This window comes from Hesperophylax consimilis, chromosome 5 (assembly GCF_061612785.1).
Source record: "Hesperophylax consimilis isolate HC1 chromosome 5, BYU_Hcon_1.0, whole genome shotgun sequence".
NCBI classification, from domain to species: Eukaryota; Metazoa; Arthropoda; class Insecta; order Trichoptera; family Limnephilidae; genus Hesperophylax; species Hesperophylax consimilis.
Window position 1 is genome coordinate 3,268,540 of NC_142840.1, and position 20,095 is coordinate 3,288,634.

Here is a 20,095-nt window from a genome sequence, read left to right on the forward strand (position 1 = left end):
TATAAAACGAAATCTTTTTAATCATTATACTGAGATGTATGTATTCACAACTCCGTAGTGAATACACTTTTGTTTTTATATTTTTATGTTCCTTAATACATATTTAGCTTTCCGTAATCCACACTATCAATTTGAATTTACCTTAATTTAATCAAAAATCATAATTTATTGTAAACTATGTAACACAACTGTATTACTTGTTAACTACTTTTGTAAAAGCCCATTAGGGCGCAAATAAATAAATAAATTATGCATACGAATGCGTTCAAAAGTTAGTCATACAAGATGGCTGCCAGGCAATTTTACCACAATCCTAAGACTCCCTTCAGCCTTGAGCTCTGGGCCAGCCCTGGGTCTGGGCACCGAATGGTGCTAATTGCCAATCCGTGTATGCGTGTTTAATAATACTACCTTGTATATTTCTATTTACCTTATTGTCCGCCACACGTACCTACTAGCACAACCGGTTACTAAAACCTGTCTAAAGTTAGCACCTTGTATTATCCGTGTGGTATGGATGGGTATTGGTGGGAAATATGCTAATTTGACGAAAACAGCATGGTATTCGGGTTTTTCTAGGTAATGGAGCCCACGTGTCTTTTAAATTTATTATGTTGTTTTGCCATAAAATGCCCAAACTATTTTTTTTAAATTTTCTAAAGTGCTCTTGCTGCGTGGAACGAGCGGTACCGACTTGAAACCACCCACTAAGTTTATGAATACAAACGAAAAAAAAGACAGAAAACAACTGCGCTCGGTATACAATTTTGTGCGTTGTCATAGATACCTACGATCTCGTTTTAATTTTTGCGTAATGCGATCATAAAATGCTCGTTCTCGTAAATGAAGCGCTTGCGACTACAGTTACTTTTGCCAAAACTAAGTTTTTTTACTAAAATACATCTAATTTAAAATGTCTTTTATAAATAAAAAAAATATATATTTGGTTTGATGAGTGATGAACCTTCGTACCCAAGAACTGAAGTCGACAGATGAATAACGAATACGAAATACGAATAACCTACTAATAATCCTACTACCACCACAGTAAGCGGAAAATGTTGCTTGTGTTGAGGAATTGAACACACTACGCCTGGGTGGGACCCAAACGCGATGTCGACTCCGCCAGCGACTGGTCGAATATAAAAAAAATCTATATCGACTATAAAAACAGATATCGACTTACTTCTTAAATTTAGGGAGTAATAAATTATTCTTTACTTTTGCGTTATATTTAGGAACGAAGTTTACACATTCATTTTAGGATTTATGAAAGCTTAATCTTTAGTCCGAAAATAGCCGTAAGAAGCTGAAATCGGTACGGTCTGTCATAAAATTATTATTTCCTTTCAATAGTCAGTCGTTTCTCGTGTCGAATCGGTTCAGTGGGCGGTCATCTTTATTGTGTTTGGCAATTATTTTTTGTTTTGTTTAATATTTTAGTATTTACCTAAATCGCGAAGTTATCATTTATTTGCATAAACGAACATTGCATTTTATGTAATGCTGTTTTCAGATCCACGCCGGATATTATCGGCCAATGAAAACGCGTTTTCCTTATACATATTTGATATAAATCAGGTTTCATGCTGTAATTTATGACAATTATATGTTTTGGGTTTTTGAATCCGAATTTTAAGTAGTCTTGTATATTGTATAGGGCTAGCAGATTCTTCAGACGCAATATAGGAATCCTGAGTCTGTTCAAATGGTATTTTAATGGAGCCTGCTCTAAAGAGCTGGCAGCATTGAATCCCGGTGCAACACCCGTTCACGGTTGATGTTGGTTTCGTGAGAACTGGCCGTTTCTTTGACTCGCTTTTGTGAAAATTGGCTCGTATGTGAAACGAGTTATCGTCATCTGTTTTTCCTCCTTCATATAATTCGGGCCTCTTCAAGACCCTTGTCTTTACACTGAACAGACAGGAACGCTCTCATGACGTGTCATATAAGACAAAAATTAATGTGCCCAAAAATATGCACTAACAATTCCCAAACAGATTGTAAGAACCACATTAGGCAAGATAACATGTAATAATGAAAGTTATAATTGGTAATTTGTAAACTTAAATGTACAAATAACATAGATAAATAAAAAAATATATATTCACTAACAATGCCTACATAAAAATGCTTAAAATTAACGATTAAAACAGTAATAAATTTTTCTGTTGGAACCCAGTTTTTTGGAATTTTTTTTTGGAAAAAAATTAGGGAGCAGTGGGGGATTGGCTTGTGAAATAATAAAGGTCCCCAAAAAATCATTACATGGGGAAGGAGGAGACAAAGAAATCCATACACGCCATCTCTAAATAAAATCATTTATTTAATAAAAACCATCATATATGCATTATTCATAATATATGCAAATAAATAACTGATGCACACAATCCAATTTCTATTAAAAACTAATAACCCTTAATGATAAACTAATGTTTAAAAGACAAGGTTTTCTAATTAAATATTTAATTTCGTAAAAAAAAATTGACAAGTAAAAATATTTCACCAAGAAATGTAGATGTAATATGCCTCGACGCCATCTAGTGGGAAATTAAGCACTAACAAAAAATTTCCTACAAAAATACAAGTTGGTTGTTTACAGTTGAAAAAATATAATAAGCAGTAATTGTTGATTGAAGTACCTACTAGTACATATTGAATTATTTGGCGGGTTGGGAATATGCCGACGTAGCTCAGTGGTCCAGAGCAACTGACCGGACATCAGAAGATGCGGGTTCAATTCCCGGGGAGTTATTTTAAATTTGTATGGATATTTCAGGCGGGCAATTAGTGCTTATAATAATTTGTTATCCTTTCAACTAATAACCCATTAATAGCTCGAAAGGTGCGCAATTAGTTCCCTTTACGATAAGCGTATAGAGGTGTGGGGATTGCCACAAGCATCATATCGGTATTTGCTACGAGCAATTCGGCCCCCGCCTTTTACAGGGATAACATTTTGTCTACTTTGGTAATGTAATATGTTAATGTTGTACTAATATAATAATAGAAAATTTGTTTCATTCTACATACTTCAAACGGTCGTAAAACACGCAAGCAGCTTTTCTATATCTTCTGAATTCGAGAGTTTTTGTACTGAGGGTAGGCTAAGGTCAACAAGTTCAAAATTGATTATCAAATAAAGTAAATCGTTTTTCTTATAAATTGATTTTTATTTTTACCAATGAGGAATACACGACTTACTGAGATATTTTTAATATAGATGCGGATTTGTTCCTAGATCCTAATAATTCATTATAAAAAATAATTACACATATTATGTATTATTACGATAATATTCTTGTATTTAACATAATACATGTGTATAAGTAAATGGTATGACATGAACAGTGAACAGTAATCAGTTAATGGGGTGGTTCTCTTATTGCACCCTTAAAATAATTAAAAACGGCAGGGCGGCCCCGCACATCGTCTCCTCTTGGTCAGCTTCCTGGGACAGGGGATTCCTCCGTTTTGGGCTTCCAACTGAAATAAATAAACACGTAAGAGCCTTCCAGGATAAAGAGAAAAACATTAGGAAATCTTTTTTTGAAATTGAAATTCTTAGTGGAACGAAATTCTTTGATAAATTACCAGAAAATATAAGATCCATCAATTAGCTTTAAAGAATTCTAACAAAGAACAAAAACACAATAAAAATTAAAAAATAAAAATGTGTAAGTATATATATTTTTTTATTAAAAAATTAATTTTCAGGAAAACGCGAATGTGATATCGCGATTTTGGAGCACGTGTTCCCAAATTTTTATTTTTTTTAGCATTTCGTCATTGTATATTAGCAGTACAAATGCGAGTGCTGCGATTTAAAAGTAATTAACTAAAAATTAAACAGGAAACGGCCTGCAATCCCGTTTTTAACCGAATTTTAATAAATCAGCAATGCTCATTTTTCTCCATGCAATCTTCTTTTTTTTTTTTATAGTGAATACCTCACAAGAGTCCCAACTGCTCCCGTCTGGAGCCAGTGAGACTATGGCATCCCCAATCGGGGGATGTTGTGAGGCTGAAGGTAGGTGGGGAAGGGAAAGAGGAAGGTGGGGAAGTACCTGGCTATTCAGATCTAGTCACTAAACACGGCTAAAGCCATTTGGAGCAACGTTTCAATTCTGAATGGTGGTCTTACACCAGGGCGCTACTGGTAGTATCTTCCACTCTGGAACGTGCCGCAAATATACTATATATTATTTTAATTAATTAATTGTGAAATAACACAAATAAATCAAATAGAATTTATTTGCGCACGCCGGGTTCGAACCCGCGACCTTCGGAATGGCAGTCCAATGCGTTACCACTTAATAACTAAATAAATAACATCCCCCCTTTCACACACAGGTATAGCTTCTTATAGGGGATCGTAGGAATATTATACATTATACATATGAATAACTCTACTATCTATTATGATGTACAGGAACCTCCCTATTACATTATTAATGCTAATGTTAAAATAGTAAATTTTGTACTGTGTTGGATGATTAATCTATCGTATAAATAAGCATAAAATACATGGACAAGAAAAGAGCGGAGGGAAGTAATGAGAGTGGTGCATGGGATGGGGCCGAGGGGACTTCCAATGCCTCTGGCCCATGACTACGTGAGACAGTTCTCCTCAACAGTCGATGATGATGTTGACCGGGAATCAAGCTGGACTACCACTGAACTGTCGGGTTCATATTGCGTGACATTTCTTCCAAGGCACGAGGGTGTGTCTGCATGTAAATTATACTTTTAAAAAGTGAAAACGAGTAGCCAGCCTGTTAAATTTCGCTCGTCCGAGGTGTTTATGTTGGCAACACAGGTTAGGTCGTAGGTATTACCAACCTGACGTTATTACCTTATAAAACACCCCCTTCCAGAAAGGGTCACGCTCTCCTGGAATTAATGCTAAGGGAGTGGTCACTTGCCAAGATATACACGAAGCTTTATTAAATTCTACTAATTTGTTGAGTGCCGAACGATTTATGTTTTTCCTTTTTCTTTGCGTTATTTTTTATAGGATTTTTTTTTTAAATTTGCTTTTAAAAGTTATAGGGGTATACGGAGAAAAATGATTATGTTAAAAAAAGTGACAGCATGCCAAATTCCTGATAATGATTAGTCATTCAGAAGATATCTAGAAACTTGTTCTTTTCCTAATAGATATCTCGACGAAATGCAAAAATATCAGTATTTAATTTATTTTTTTTATTGTGTTTATTTCTTGCTAGAGCAATCCCGATGAGTTACAGAACTCATTTTAGGGCAGGAGGAATTTACAATTCATATGTAGGAGGTAGTAGGTACAATTTTACAACGGTATTTTGATATCAAATATAAGTTTCACATTCAATACAGCATAAAAATTAAAAATTAAAATAATGACACGTTAAGTAGAACAAACAACAATAGAAAACAAGTACAGAAAGAAAAAAGAAAAACATGGATAAGATACAACAAGAAATGACAACACAGTTACATATTTTCATTTTTAAATGTAGTTAAAAAATATTCTTTTAAAGCATTGCTTTGCAATTTTTTATTATGGTGGATGTGTTTGTACATATCTGGAAGCGAATTATATATGTATGTCAGTCTCTAATAAATAATGCAAATATGAAGGGTTTTTATGTTTACGGGAAAACAGATAGTGACATATTATAGCAGTTACAGAGAGAGATTTATGATCGTCCTCTTCTTTGTCGCACGTCTTGTATGAAAAAGAAAAAGACAGAAGATACCAGAAATTTGACGTTATGTACGACCTCTCTCTGGGAGTATTTTAATTCGTGTGGAAAATTTAATTTGCCTTGATAGTTAAAATATATAAGAAGTAAGTATTTCAGTTTCCGGAATTGGAAAATAAAGCGTTTAAGTAGCTATTTAGTTCAAAAACTGATAATTTGACATCTTTTCTACACGCCATGTTTTGGCGTAGTAATATTTAAATTGTTGTTTAGGCTACTTTTTAAAGATTTTTTTAATATTAAAAATAATATTTATTTTAACAAAGATTTTTTAATTAAATCTAAACTAAGTTTAAATTTGATAATCATAAGGTCATATTTTGGTTAAATAAGAAAAGAACAAGAAAGAAAGTAATAAATAATAACTATTAAAAATCGTTATTTTGCTAAATGAAATACTTACTTCTCGTTATTATCTGAACACTATAAATTGTTTTTTTTTGTTAATGTGTCCTTTATTTCATCCCCCAGTGGAACAAACGACTAACTTTTCATTAGTTCCCACGAGTTCCTGTCTCCTACAACTCTCTAATCTCGAATGTCTACAAACACACCATTTCTATAAAACTGAAAATAACAAATATTTATAATAAATCAAAATACCTTAATTATGTTTATTTATTTTTCCATGTGGGAACTGTTTGTTCTTCCTAAGGCATTAACCTCTATTTTAATACGGTTACAGAATACATGAAGGAAACTCATTAGGTGATTGAAGTGACTAGATACTAGATACAGGGAGTTGATTTATAAATAAGTATGTATTTACCTTGACCATCCTCACCCTCTCGGAGTAACCGGGTCCGCAGGTCGCGCTGCAAGGGGTCCAGTCGCTCCAGTCTGTCACCATGCAGTCGATGGGCGGGGAGAAGTTAGGAGGGACCTGGAGGCGGGGGCTCGACCCCGGGCCTCCGATTTGGGCGTCTGTAAAACAATTTGTTATTATGAATTCATCCAACATACACATGATCTTTGAGGTAAATGATGCTCTATCAACGCTTTCCCGTGTAAATGCCGCATTGTCGTCGAATTTTAATAAACATTATAAAAAAATCTTCACTAAAAACTGTCCTATCTGTAGTGGTCTCATTCGATTTAGAATTAATTAAAACATAGTAAACGATACCTCACTTTATGTACTTTTAAAAAAAAGTCCCTCAAATCAAAAATCCTCCCCCCTGCACCTAGGGGAAGACTCTTCAGGCACGAATTTGTCATTTATTAAACATTTATTTTACGTGTATTTACTTTTGTTTACATATAACATTATATTTTCAAAATCTTTCGTCGATTTAAATCATTAATTTTACATTAAAATCATTTAACCCATCTGGGATTTACAATTTTTACTAATATTATGTGATGATAATAAATATAAATAATAAAAAATATATACAAAATATCTCGTGCCATATAAAGTAGTTTTCTTACGCTCGAAGGCCTTCGTCGTACATTTGCGTGTTCGTCATTATTCATTAGTTTCAGAAATTGTTTTGACTCGAACATTTATTGACCAAAAGTCAAACAATTTGCCTTCTCATTTTTCGAACGTATCGCAAAGTGTTCGAATCGGTACAACTAATTATTAATTACTTTAAATTACAATGTATTACTAATAAATAATACACATTGTAAATGAATATAAATATCGAATATAAAATCGTACCTACGAAGCGAAGCGTCGTGCTCTGTCAAGCTATCGTTAATAATAGTAAACAACTTTATAATAAATCCGACGGAAGATAAAACGTAATCGTCGTTAAAAACAACGAAAGTTTAACACGTGGTAGTGTTCTCCAGTGACTTTTTAACATTTTACCATTGTTTTTTTAATAATATAAACTATAAAATTCACTGCATCCCAAACCAAAGTGTTGTGTACAACGGATAAAGTGCGCGGATTGGCCGCTTTAATTATGAGCTCACCTTTCAGGGCTCCTATTGGTTGCGTTTGTGTTGTGAATTTGTCATACCCCTTGTTTACAATCGAAACTATCTAAATTCTGTGTATTAAATCCTTTTAAAGTGACAATTGTGCGTCGAAAGAGATTACTCTCATCTCGCAAAATACTTTTTAGTATACATTTGTGTATTTTTTCTTTTAAATAAAATTATCCAGAACCTACAAAAAAACATATCCGATAATTTCGTGAATAAAACAGAAACTTTTCGGTAAAACCGATAGTGGATTTCGTAGATACATTCATAGTGATAAACTGTTTAAAGTTATTTGTGCTCAATTAGTGCAAATATAAAAAAAATCGTGATATAAAAACTCGATACGGCGACTTTTGTTTTGATTTACATAGAGCTAGACCGATTGCCCACCTACGAATTTTCAGGCGCAAAGCTGAACAGAACTAATACTCTGTTTCAAACATTGTTTTTTTTTATGTGTCCTTATAAAGTAGTGTTTAATAATGAATCGTCCTAAAAAACGACACATAAGCACCATGATGTCTCCTAGTCCAGAGGATATAGGAGGAAAGTGCGTCACGATTGAGGATGCGGATGAAAACAGCTCGGTTACGTCATCCAAAGGCTCGGACGTCACCGAAGCGGAATATCCTTGCGCTTCAGGAGTAGATGTGCTCAATGAAACCCAAGCACATTTGACAGCTCTTCAACTTGTGTTAGCAGAGAAGCAATCTAAGGTCTCAAAAGACCAGCAGCTGAGGATCGCTAGAAACGTATCGGAAGTTTTCAGATCCGTATCTCAGCTGTTGTTGGAGCGAGAGACGATGCGTGCGGATTTAGCTACAGTTACAGCACAACTTAGAATGGCAGAAATAAAAATACGCCACGAGAAGAGGGAAAAAAGGCACCTTGAGCAAAAAATCATACAATTAGAGTCTGATCTCGGGCCTGTAATGCGGAGAGTGGCAGTGGCAACGGAGGCTACCCTCTCTTTTGCTGACATCGCCCGAAAACAGCCATATGATGCTCACCAACCCCCACCAATCACTCAACAAGGACATCGCGTCGGACCACCAAGACCTGCCGTTTGCATCTTTCCAACGGATGCGGACGCCACAAAGGACAGTGACGGTACGAAAAAAATGATTGAAGATACAATTCGGCCATCTGAACTAGGCGTTCGGGTCACGGGAATAAAAAAAATAAGAAATAAAGGCATCCTGATCAATACGGCAACCACGGGCGAACAACAAAAGCTATTAAATGCACCTTGCTTCGACAACTCGAGCAAACTGAAGGCCCGACTACCGTCAAAGCGTCTACCGAGACTGATATTCTTTAATGTTCCCCGGGACCTGACCGACGAAGATTTTTTAAGGATGGCTCTCACTGGTATTCCCAACGTTGAAGACATTGAAGAAACTATTGCAGGCTGCAAACTAAGTCACCTGGCTGGTGCTCGCACAGGTAACGCTTGTCACCGTATCTACGCAGTACCCGCTACCGTACGTAAATTTCTAGTCGAGCAAGAGAAAGTATTTATAAGCTGGACTATTTGCCGCGTCCGAGATTTTATTGGCCTTACTGTCTGCACCAAATGCTACATGATTGGTCACTCATACAAGTATTGCAGAGATACCAAACCCACATGTGGACATTGTGCTCAACAGAATCATACTGGTGAGTCCTGCCCAAATTCCACCATCAAACCAGTTTGCGCGACATGCACCAGATTTGGTAAGCCTGCTGATCACTCAACTGGAGATAGGGACAACTGCCCGGCCTACATCGCTGCACTCAAGAACGACCTTGCAACTATAGATTATGGAGTGTAACATACATGAGCATAAGTGCCTCACCATCGAGAATTATAATCCCGTGACGAACTGTCTACGAATAATGTATATGAACGCGAGAAGCATCCGTAATAAGTTTGATGAGATCGAAGAAAAAGTAAGAAGTTCGCGGTACATTGTACACGTGCTCGTCATTACGGAAACGTGGCTTAAGATTGGAGAGGAAAAGTTTTACTCCCTGAATGGTTACAAAAGTGTTTTTTCTTCTCGCCCCAACGAAGGAGGAGGCGGCGTAGCAATATATGTGATTGATACTATGAAGTGTGCAATTATTGAAAATTTCTCAAATGAAAATTCCTTTTTAGGTATAACGCTTAGTAGCAGTGATAGGAAACCAGTTAACATCTATGCTATCTATCGAAAACCCAACACAAATATGCAGGATTTTCTAATACATCTAGAAAAAATACTGAACGAAAGTAGACAAGATACATTAATATTCGGAGACTTTAACATTGACATATCCATATCCACACATTCTTCATTAAATTTTTGCAACATCTTACAATCTTACAATTTTTCAATACATAACAAAACATTTCCCACGAGAGTCACTGATACAAGCTGCACCTTAATAGATCACATCTTATCAAATAGGCAAAACATTCAGACTAGTATATCGAATATTGATGATCCACTTAGTGACCATAATATACTTATTGTTGATTATAAGAACAACTTAAAAAAATGTTTTAATAATAGAACCAAATCCCGGATTACGAGACCTATCATCAACAGTATGTCAGTAAAATCCTATCTTCTTGATAACAATTTCACGATCAACTTAAGCAACTCAGAAGACCCTTTTAAAAGTTTCAATTATCACATTAAAAAGGCAATAGAATCAGGTACAACTACACCAAAAACAGGATTAAGAAGTCGGGTACAACTGAATACTCCGTGGTTTGATTCCAAATTAAATACATTAATCAAAGAACGAAACCAGATTCACAAGCAGTGGAAACAAGACCCTGGTAATCTTACTCTTGTAACACTTAAAAAGAGATTGAGAAATACCATTACTAATTATAGGCGAAATCTAAAACACAAATATTATGCGAACAGCTTTCAACAAAACCAAAATAACCCCACTAAAACCTGGAAAATCATAAACTCTATTCTATCAAACCGAACACATAAACCAACTAACGAAATAGAATCCCTCGTGGTAAATGACTGCGTAATTAAGGATCCGAGCCAAATAGCATCCGCATTTAATGAGTTTTTTCTCTCAATAGGAAAAAAGCTAGCAGCTACCATTCCGTCATTCCCGGATGACTGTAATACCGTTTTTGTGGAACCGAAGGCTTGCCAATCCTTGTACATGGCTAGGACAAACAAAGATGAGGTACTGAGGATCATCTCTAAAACTAAGCTGAAAGCAGCACCGGGACTCGATGGAGTAACACCATCAGTTCTTAAGACTTGTAAAGAAGAATTAGCGGGTCACCTTACAGAACTTTTTAATTGGTCACTGTCCTCGGGAAAGTTTCCAAATGAATTAAAGTTAACGAAGATAATACCTATACACAAAGGAGACTGTAAAACATGTATCTCTAACTACCGTCCTATATCACTTCTATCGGTTTTTTCAAAAGTATTTGAGACCATAATCAAAGATAGACTCCTAAAATACATATCTGCGAATAATATCCTTACACCACAACAATATGGCTTTCGGAAAAATTCTAGTACTCAATGTGCCGCCTTTGATTTTATCTCCAACCTTCAACAGTATATAGACCAGGGTGAATATGTGGCAGCCATATTTATAGATCTCAAAAAAGCCTTTGATACGGTCGATCATGAAATACTCTTAAAGAAATTGGAATATTTGGGAATTGTTGGGAAGCCCCTAAATCTCCTCCGAAGCTACTTAGATGATAGATTTTGTCTTGTTGAAGTCAAAGGTGTCTCGAGTGGCTTAGGTAAAATCACATGTGGAGTGCCACAGGGATCAATTCTTGGGCCTCTGCTTTTCTTGCTATATGTCAATGACATAACTAAATGTGGTATCTCTGGAAACCTCCAACTTTATGCGGATGACACTGTAATCTATTATCACAGTACAAGCCTGAGTGACCTGGAGTCTCAAATGAATGTAGATGTCTCAATTCTAGCTAATTGGCTGCGTATTAATAAATTGAGCCTCAATATAAAAAAAACGCACTACCTAACTTTCGGTAATAAGGATTATGTGCCAATGAATATCACACTTGGAACTGAGAAGCTCCAAAATATAGAAGTCACGAAATATTTAGGGCTATTAATAGACTCTAAACTTTCGTGGAATTCCCATGTTGAGCATGTGAAATCTAAAATATCCCCAATAACCGGCGTACTGTACCGACTCCAAGGTCTTCTCTCTACATCTCTACTAAGGGCCACATACTATGCGATGATTCACTCCCATCTGAGTTATTTAGTTAGTATCTGGGGCACTATTACTAAAAAACAAATATCAGAAATACAAGTGATTCAAAATCGAGCAATAAGGAATATCTACCGTCTACCGTGGGATATACATATCAAAGATATATATTTAAAGACAAACATACTTCCTTTTACGGTTCTACCTAAATACAATATCACTTGTACAATATTACAAATCATACATAGATCCTCACACACTAACATCAAACCAGCATTTAATTCAGACATACACCAGCACAAAACACGGTCCCAAAATCTAATACACCTAGCATCGTCTACCCACACAACAAAATTTGGTATTAACTCATTACAATATATTGCATATAGACAATACAATGCATTACCTAATGAAATAAAGCAATCAGTAACTAACAAAAAAATATTAGTTAAAACGCTTAAAGATTATTTCCTGAAAATGTTTTTAAACCAGTGAATTTTCGCTCGCTTTCATATGTTGGTTTACTATGTTTCATGTGTATAGATGTCTCTCAGTATTTCTAAAATCTCTATTCTTAACAAAGTATTTTTCCTTTTTTATTTATTTTTCTTTTCCTTTTCAATATGTTGTATTTTTTTAAAAGTGTAATATCCTTGTAAAATGTATTTTATGTGTCTGTACTTCCCGTAATGAGTTTTATCTCAACTCATTGGGAATAATGTGTTACTTACCATGTTTTTTGTAATACATTATAAATAAATAAATAAATAAAAAAAATTGTCATTACGTAATGTGTATAATTCACCTTGTAAATGAATTTTCCGACTCGGTACGAAAGTATGTTTTCTACGGGGCATTATTTCACTAATAGTTTCGCATAGTCGCCCACAGATGTCTCTGCCGTTAAACATTATATCTTAAAATTTTATTATGATTTATTGCATTGGTATCTTCATGGTGTCTTCCAACACCATACATTTTATTTTAATTTTTTGTGTATTTATAAATAAAATGAACAATTAGCTTTGTATATAAATTATTACTTCGTGAGACAATCATTATTTGGATGTAACTAGTTATTTTTAATTGTCACCATTAGAGGTTGGCATTAATATTTTATGAAGGGTTTATAATATGTGGTCTTGTTGACACAGAATTTATATTGACAACCTCAGTTTTTATGACACACATATAGTTAAGTATATTAATTATACTTATGTTAATAATATTTTTAATGTCGTTTGGAAAACCGAAAAATTCTAAATTTCTCCAGTCTGGATAACAAAACATTGTCTTATTTAATATATCTTCTTATTACATTACTAGTAGATCCTGCTATGCTTCGCTATTGCTAATTTTTTTTCTCGGACGTCTCCAACTTCTTTCACCATTCACTATTGTATACCACAATGTTATTTCAACGATATCGGTCCACTACTTTTCGAGTTTTGCTAGCGCAAATATACGCCGGCAAATTTTTTATATATTAAGATAATATTATTTTTTGTTTTTGTTTTATATAAATTTTCTTAACTCTTTTCCATTTTTTATTAGATGTAAAATCACAAGGACTAAACCTACAACCGGTTGTATTTTTTATGTATAAACATACATATAGAAAATTATAAAATTAAATAGTTGATATCCCCAAGATAAAAATATATAAATTAAATGAATGTATGACATTACCTACAAAGTTGCAAAAGGTAGTAATTCTAAAAGCCAATTACTAGAGTGAATGAAGTTAGATAGCCAATAGGCTCTGCCCACAGACATAGGAATTAATAGACGAGAGGATAATGGCGAGGGGTAAAATCAACTGTTGAAGAACGAAGGGCGTAAGGCTGACTGTGATTCGTCAATAAATCAATCTGACAGTAAATAGGCATCTCGCATTATAATATCACCATTTACTTCTTAAAAGTAAAATCTGCTTTTGAATGAATAGACATTTTTACATGGGAGCGCAAATTACTCGCCACGTTATGAACAAATTTGCGAAGTCCAAATTCGGCAAAAAAATTCGGTTCTATTTTCAGAGTCGAATATTTCGTTTAAGTATTTAGTTAAGACACTTTTATAAATGTTCATAATTTACTTCCCAGCAACCAACCAGCTTTGTGTTTCGCGTCCAGACGTTTCTCGATGTGATAGTAACAACTGATTCATATTATACGATGTGAATATGCTTAAAATAAAGTAAAATAATGCTTATATATGGAATGTAATACGACAATTGGGTTTATTCTCTTTTTCACATCTATTTTTACAAGTTTTCATAGTACAAGTCAACATTTTGCCGTGTTATTTCGTAAAATGAACCGATGATGCCTCGACCATAGTTCGCACAAGAATGATGACGTCACGTTTTCAAATTTCACTTGAGGCCATACGCGAGCACAGCCGGCTCCAATGGAACCGGTATGGGGAGTGGGGATAATACGCTTTTAATCACTTAGGGCAGGTCTACTAATATTCATATGTCTATGTCTCTGCCACACGTACACGTACTACAGGACGCCGCACAGAAAAGTATCACAACGGACTGCGCTGTAAACCGTTACCTTACTCTCAGACTTTACTTTTCTACGCGGTGGCCTGTAGTGGCGCGTGGTACCGCCGCTCCGCGAGTTTGTGGCAAAGCCTTATCAATTTATTAGCATTTCAATTCCAATGATATCTACGAACTACCCCGACGTAAGTAATTCATCAATTTCCTTTCAAATTTATCTACAAATAGCGTAATATACTTTGTTGGGTTTGATGGAAATTAAAAAACATAAAATATGTATATAATAACTATGCTTATAAATTCTTTTATGCGCTCATTTATGTCAACAATTTTTCTATTAATATCACAGAAACATTTATTATATAATTATCAGTAATGACAGTTATTCATATGTATTTTCTTTTTTTATTGGTTTAAATTAAAATTAATTTTTAAATAATAACTAATATTAATTTGATTAAATTTATTACTTTACCATTGTTTGAATAGATTTATAGCATATAATAAAGAAGTACACAATGAATGCGGTTAGGGCGTGAAAATCAGACTACTTTGCTTATTTCAAATACAGAACTGTGTTCAATCATCTTGAAGATATTGTAGTTACGATCAAATAGGATAGCGATATTCGATATCAAGCCAGTGTAACATAGGAGAGAGACAGAGCGCATGCTAAATGGGCTAGAACAAAAAGGTACTAAGACAGTGGCGACGTTGGTTTCTGTTTAAATCTACATAAACGGCAATTCTAGTGCGTATTATGTATCCAGTTTCTATTAGTAATGCATGAATATTAGCCGTTTCCTAACATTGTTTTCTTTAGGTACTTCAGTGTAATTACGAATATAAAGTTTCTAGTATGTTTCAAATGTATTATGCGGCGACATTTAAAATGCGCTTTGAAAATGAAAAGTCCTTTAATATTACAAAATTAGTCTCCCAGGAAACGACAACAAAGGCCCTAACGCCTTATTATACAACCTCATACTGTTCATTGTTATTTCTGTCAATCATAACATTTCCGCTTCATGATTTATTATCATTAACCAAGCAAGTAAGCAATAGTTACAACATTCTTGGTTAAGTTCTTTGTTAACACAATGATAAAGTATCCCTAGACTGAAGAACAAAATGTACGTAGTAAATATTTGATGAACGTATGATTGGTGTAAACACCAGTGGCGGCCGGTGGTCAAAATATGTGGGGGTTCACCGGATTACAACATTAAGTCATAAAATAAATTAAATAAAGGTACATACCTATTTATAAAGAAGTTCTATTCTCTGTTCATTTTGTTTAGCAAAGACCTCTATCAATGCTTAACACTGATAGTGCGTTCAGTCTGTCCTGGCTCAACGTGTTAAAAGATTTTATTCTTTTTAACGTTGAGAAACATCTTTAGCTTTCAACTGAGGTCATTCCAAAGGTCACGAATGGTGCACAAAAGTTTTAGTAATTTCACAGGCTCGGGAAAGTCTTCTAATAAACAAGTACTATAAAAAAGTTGTAAAATTGATAAAGCGCCGTTAGCTTTTGAAAAATCGTCGCGGGCGTAAATTGCACAGAGTTTACCTTTTAGGTACTGAACTTTATTTAGGAAGTCATACGTTTTAAGCGTCACATTGAAATCATGTTCTGGGAAATTTGACCTGTATCGATTTTTATTAAATAGCTCATTATGGTGTTTACCTTAGGCACGGTAGCCTGAATCCAATTGCATTCTGATGTCAACTTTTCGTAAAACCTTTAAGCTCAAAACTTTTTGTAAATGTAAATGATAAGAATTATGTTTTTTGATTTTTTCAGAAAGGTGAGTTACATCAGTAACACCGCTGATTGTCCAAACTGAATCAACATCGTAAATTAAACACGTAAAACAAAATAAACTATTCAATTGATCACATGCACAGAGCTACAAGCTTTGTTATACATTGCTTTGTTATACATTGTTTTGTTAAATGATCGAGTAAACTTCTTCGATCCAGATTTGCACTCTTATTTTATTATCAGTTCAGGTTTGTTTGCTTTCATATTTGTTTTCAAAACTCGACCTATTATTCTTAATGTATTCCACATTCAAACTCATTCTTAATTTATACGTTGAACAAACACAAAAGTAATCATAAATTAGTATAACATGCAATTGATATGCCTTATTAATAATTGATATACAAGATCGATAAAACCTGCAATTAAACTTCAAAACTTTCTCAGAGTAAGAAAAGTTTTAAATTCAAGAGACAATGCCTGGCAACGGCGAGTACTGACTGAACTGATAATAAGTAATCTGACCATCACTCATCTCTTAATGACAAGTTTTATCCTGTATGCTTGTATCGAAGAAGCGTAACATTCGCTGAAAAATAGCAGATGGTAAATTGAAACAACGATATCGACAATAATATCAAACATACGCGTTTTAGTTTAACTTTCTACTGAATAAACCGTTCCTTCTGATGTGGTGGTAAAACTCCGAACGCCGTTCTTGATATGGTATTATTTGCAAAGAATAGTATGTAATGGTATGGACCCACGCTTTCGACTGTTCCACAGAATATGCGACAAAGCAGTTAAATTTTGGATCGCAATCGAAAACGAACTGCTACGAACATAGTCACAAGTCAAAGTCGGTCTGCAAGTTAAGCGCGCTTAATAAGTAGGTACCTTTTGAATGAGATATTATAACCGAACCGAGTTTCGTATTGTGATTAGCCATGTCGGAAATCTTGTTGGTTGTTCGGCGCTCGGGAGCACATATTAGCTGGCCGCCACTGGTAAACACATGACATGTTACCATGGAATGGAATGGCACAACAATGGTAAATTTAACCTCCCCTATTCCCTATTCCACTAAAAATAGATCTTCGAAACTTCGAAGGCTCTTTACAGCTAAACTAGTATAACAACATCATCTAGTACGCAATAGTCACGTGGGAAAAACGTACGCAATTTTTACATAATTTGTTTATTTTTTGTGTTAAAACGCTGTATGTGTATATATTTTATTTGTTGACTATTGTGATTGAACATTATTAAGGTATCTTAAATAAACACAAAACTTCATCCAGTTCATAAATCAAAAGGTTTCATTAAAAAAATCGTTCACAAAGTTTATTGCGTACACTTGACCCGTGTGTGTAAGTGTGCGCACGCTGATTTCGGTCTGCTCTTGGGTGCAAAATGACCTATCCGTGTGATTTCTTAGATATATATTACTTGAGGAATAATCTACTGTTAAAATTAAACAGGAGATGATATATTTACGGGAAGTACACGTACCCACATAGAATTGAGGTAAAAGCTCAAACGAAACGCGCACCAATTTGTTGCAAACATTTCCTTTTCCACTTACCCACCGCGTATGGATGACCCAAAATAAATAAAAAGTCGGGTTGGTTAAAATACCTGTTTTTTTCCTGAATTATATAGAACAGATTAATATGTTTCAGTCACCTGAAAAAATATTTACTGTATAGGACTTTATTAGTAGAAAATATCAAATCATACCTTTGAGACGAAGTTTTCAAAGTGCTTTTGTAATATAGTATTAATTAGCAATTCGCTATTTTTACAGTCTTATTAGGTTAGTCATAACTAGTTGCAAATTATGATTGCATATTTTTTATTATTTAATAATAATGGTGTCTGGTATTGTCGTTTGACATTGTACCTGAAACCTATGTTTGGCATTAATGAGATTGGAAAATACACATCAGCTGCACACGGTTTTGCAGAATTTATAACAGAAGCATGTATTTACATAGTTTTATTTAAACAACATATAAATCCCCCATATAAGTTAATTTAATAGAAAGTACTGTGACATTATAATAAAATACAAATAAACTTTTTTTTTTCATTTATCTAAGATGCAGATCTTATGCAGACCCTTTTAAATTAAAATAAATTGTCCACTTACAATAATTAGCCTGTCTGTGAATTTAGAACACGATCCTTCCGATTGCTATCCGAGACCCAAACCCATCAAATTGAACCTATAATTTTTGCATACCTGAGAATTTGATACTCTTAGTATCGTCTTTGTGTAAACCCCAATTCAAAATTGAAACGTGTTGAATCAGTATTTACTAACGAGATCTAAATAATCAAATTTTGTCTAACATTCCTTAATCTTTAATACTTCCTCGTGTCCTCTCTGTTCCGTCGCATCCTGAAATTCGCCAATAATTTACGTAGAGTGCCATTTTTAAACTTTTGCTTGGTATTAACTTTTAAACATTAACTACCTTTCTAATTTTAAAATAAAATTCCTAACCGTTAACGGTGTTTTACTTACACATTGGATAAATAATGTATTACCTCGTTTTGAATTCTCACTAATAAAAAAATGTCTTTAACTGAAAAATCGCATTTTGGCATTAGATTCCCGTCTTGAAAGGGGTTAGTTCTAACATATTATTTTTTAATTGATTGTTACCGTGTGAATTTAATGAGAGTTCCCATTAGGGACGAAAATAAAATTGGTTGTTTTAAATATAGTAAGCAGTAATTGTTGATTGAAGTGCTAGTACATATTGAATTATTTGGCGTGTTGGAAATAAGCCGGCGTAGCTCAGTGGTCCAGAGCACCCCAGAAGACATCAGAAAGTGCGTGTTCAATTCCCGGCGGCGGCATTTATTTTTAATCGGGAGATATGTTCAATTTGTATGGATATTTCAGGCGACTAATTATTGCTTACAATAATTTATTTTATGGAAGTTTATCAATTGTATAAAATTTACACCACCATTATTAGTAAGGCTGAATGAAGATGGTCACAGAAAAAATATATGGAATTAGATTACTCGTATGAGCGATCTCCCAACGCGTTTTGCAAATTTGCATTATTTGCTTTAATATTATACGGTGTTCTAATTGGGTCTAATTGTGTGATGAAACGGGGCCAGAACATCCTTGACATTTAATTGTACCAGCCCAGAGCTTTGGAGACGGTCGACTGTCAACTGTCTACTGTCAACTGGCAGCTAGTGACTACTGTCAAACTGAATTCATCGCTAAATTTGAAATGCCCGTCATTGTTGTAATTGGTGTGGACTATGAACTCTGGACCAAGTGGGCTGGTAAAGGTGGGGTCTTTGAATATTCATATGACGTAAAAGTAGTGTTGATAAAATGAAACGTTTCATAGTTCGCAATTACGTCATTGAAAAAAATACCACGTAAGATTTTAAAGTCGAACATTAAATTGTTTTCTCATTCCAACTCTTTTGTACACCGAGAAAAATGAGTATTACTAACGTATTAAGAATCTCTTCAAATTATTGGTAATCCGGTTAATAACAGGATTGCAGGAATTACGAATGAATTAACAGGTTCCTGATATACTTTTATTAATTACGACTATGTTATCACGATGTCGGAACACGTGTTCACGAAAATCCGAATACTTGCGCATTTCGTAAAGCGGCCGCTACACTACTCGCTTCGGCGCTTCGACGAAGTCCTCGACGAAGTTAGCCGAAGTCCGAAGTGCGTGCCCACACACTCGTGCAACTTCGCGAGTAGCTCAGTCTCTCGGAGTCCGTGCACTAGGCAACATGGACGTTCAAGTGGCAAATAAAGGATGAAAGTAGATTAAATGCTGTTGAAATGAGATCCCTGAGGCGTATAATAATAATAATTGGATAATTTGTAAAGCGCCGTTTTTGTGAAAAATCACCTCAAGGGCGTAT

The 20,095-nt window shown here is 34.6% G+C and overlaps 2 protein-coding genes across 3 annotated transcripts in view; one reads left to right on the top strand and one right to left on the bottom strand.

Annotated features, from left to right (window-relative positions):
- The window catches only part of LOC149423424 (phosphatidylcholine:ceramide cholinephosphotransferase 2-like), a 165,601-nt gene that overhangs the window by 50,045 nt on the left and 95,461 nt on the right, over window positions 1-20,095 (top strand). The window lies entirely within an intron of this gene.
- Window positions 3,153-20,095, bottom strand: part of fat-spondin (extracellular matrix protein f-spondin) — a 54,090-nt gene continuing 37,147 nt past the window's right edge. The window contains exons 12-13 of the mRNA XM_089631533.1: window positions 6,514-6,668; window positions 3,153-3,486 (exon numbers count right to left, since the gene is read on the bottom strand). Of these exons, the coding sequence (XP_089487659.1) occupies window positions 3,403-3,486; window positions 6,514-6,668 (239 nt within the window). The 3' untranslated portion in view covers window positions 3,153-3,402. The remainder of the gene's footprint in view (window positions 3,487-6,513; window positions 6,669-20,095) is intronic.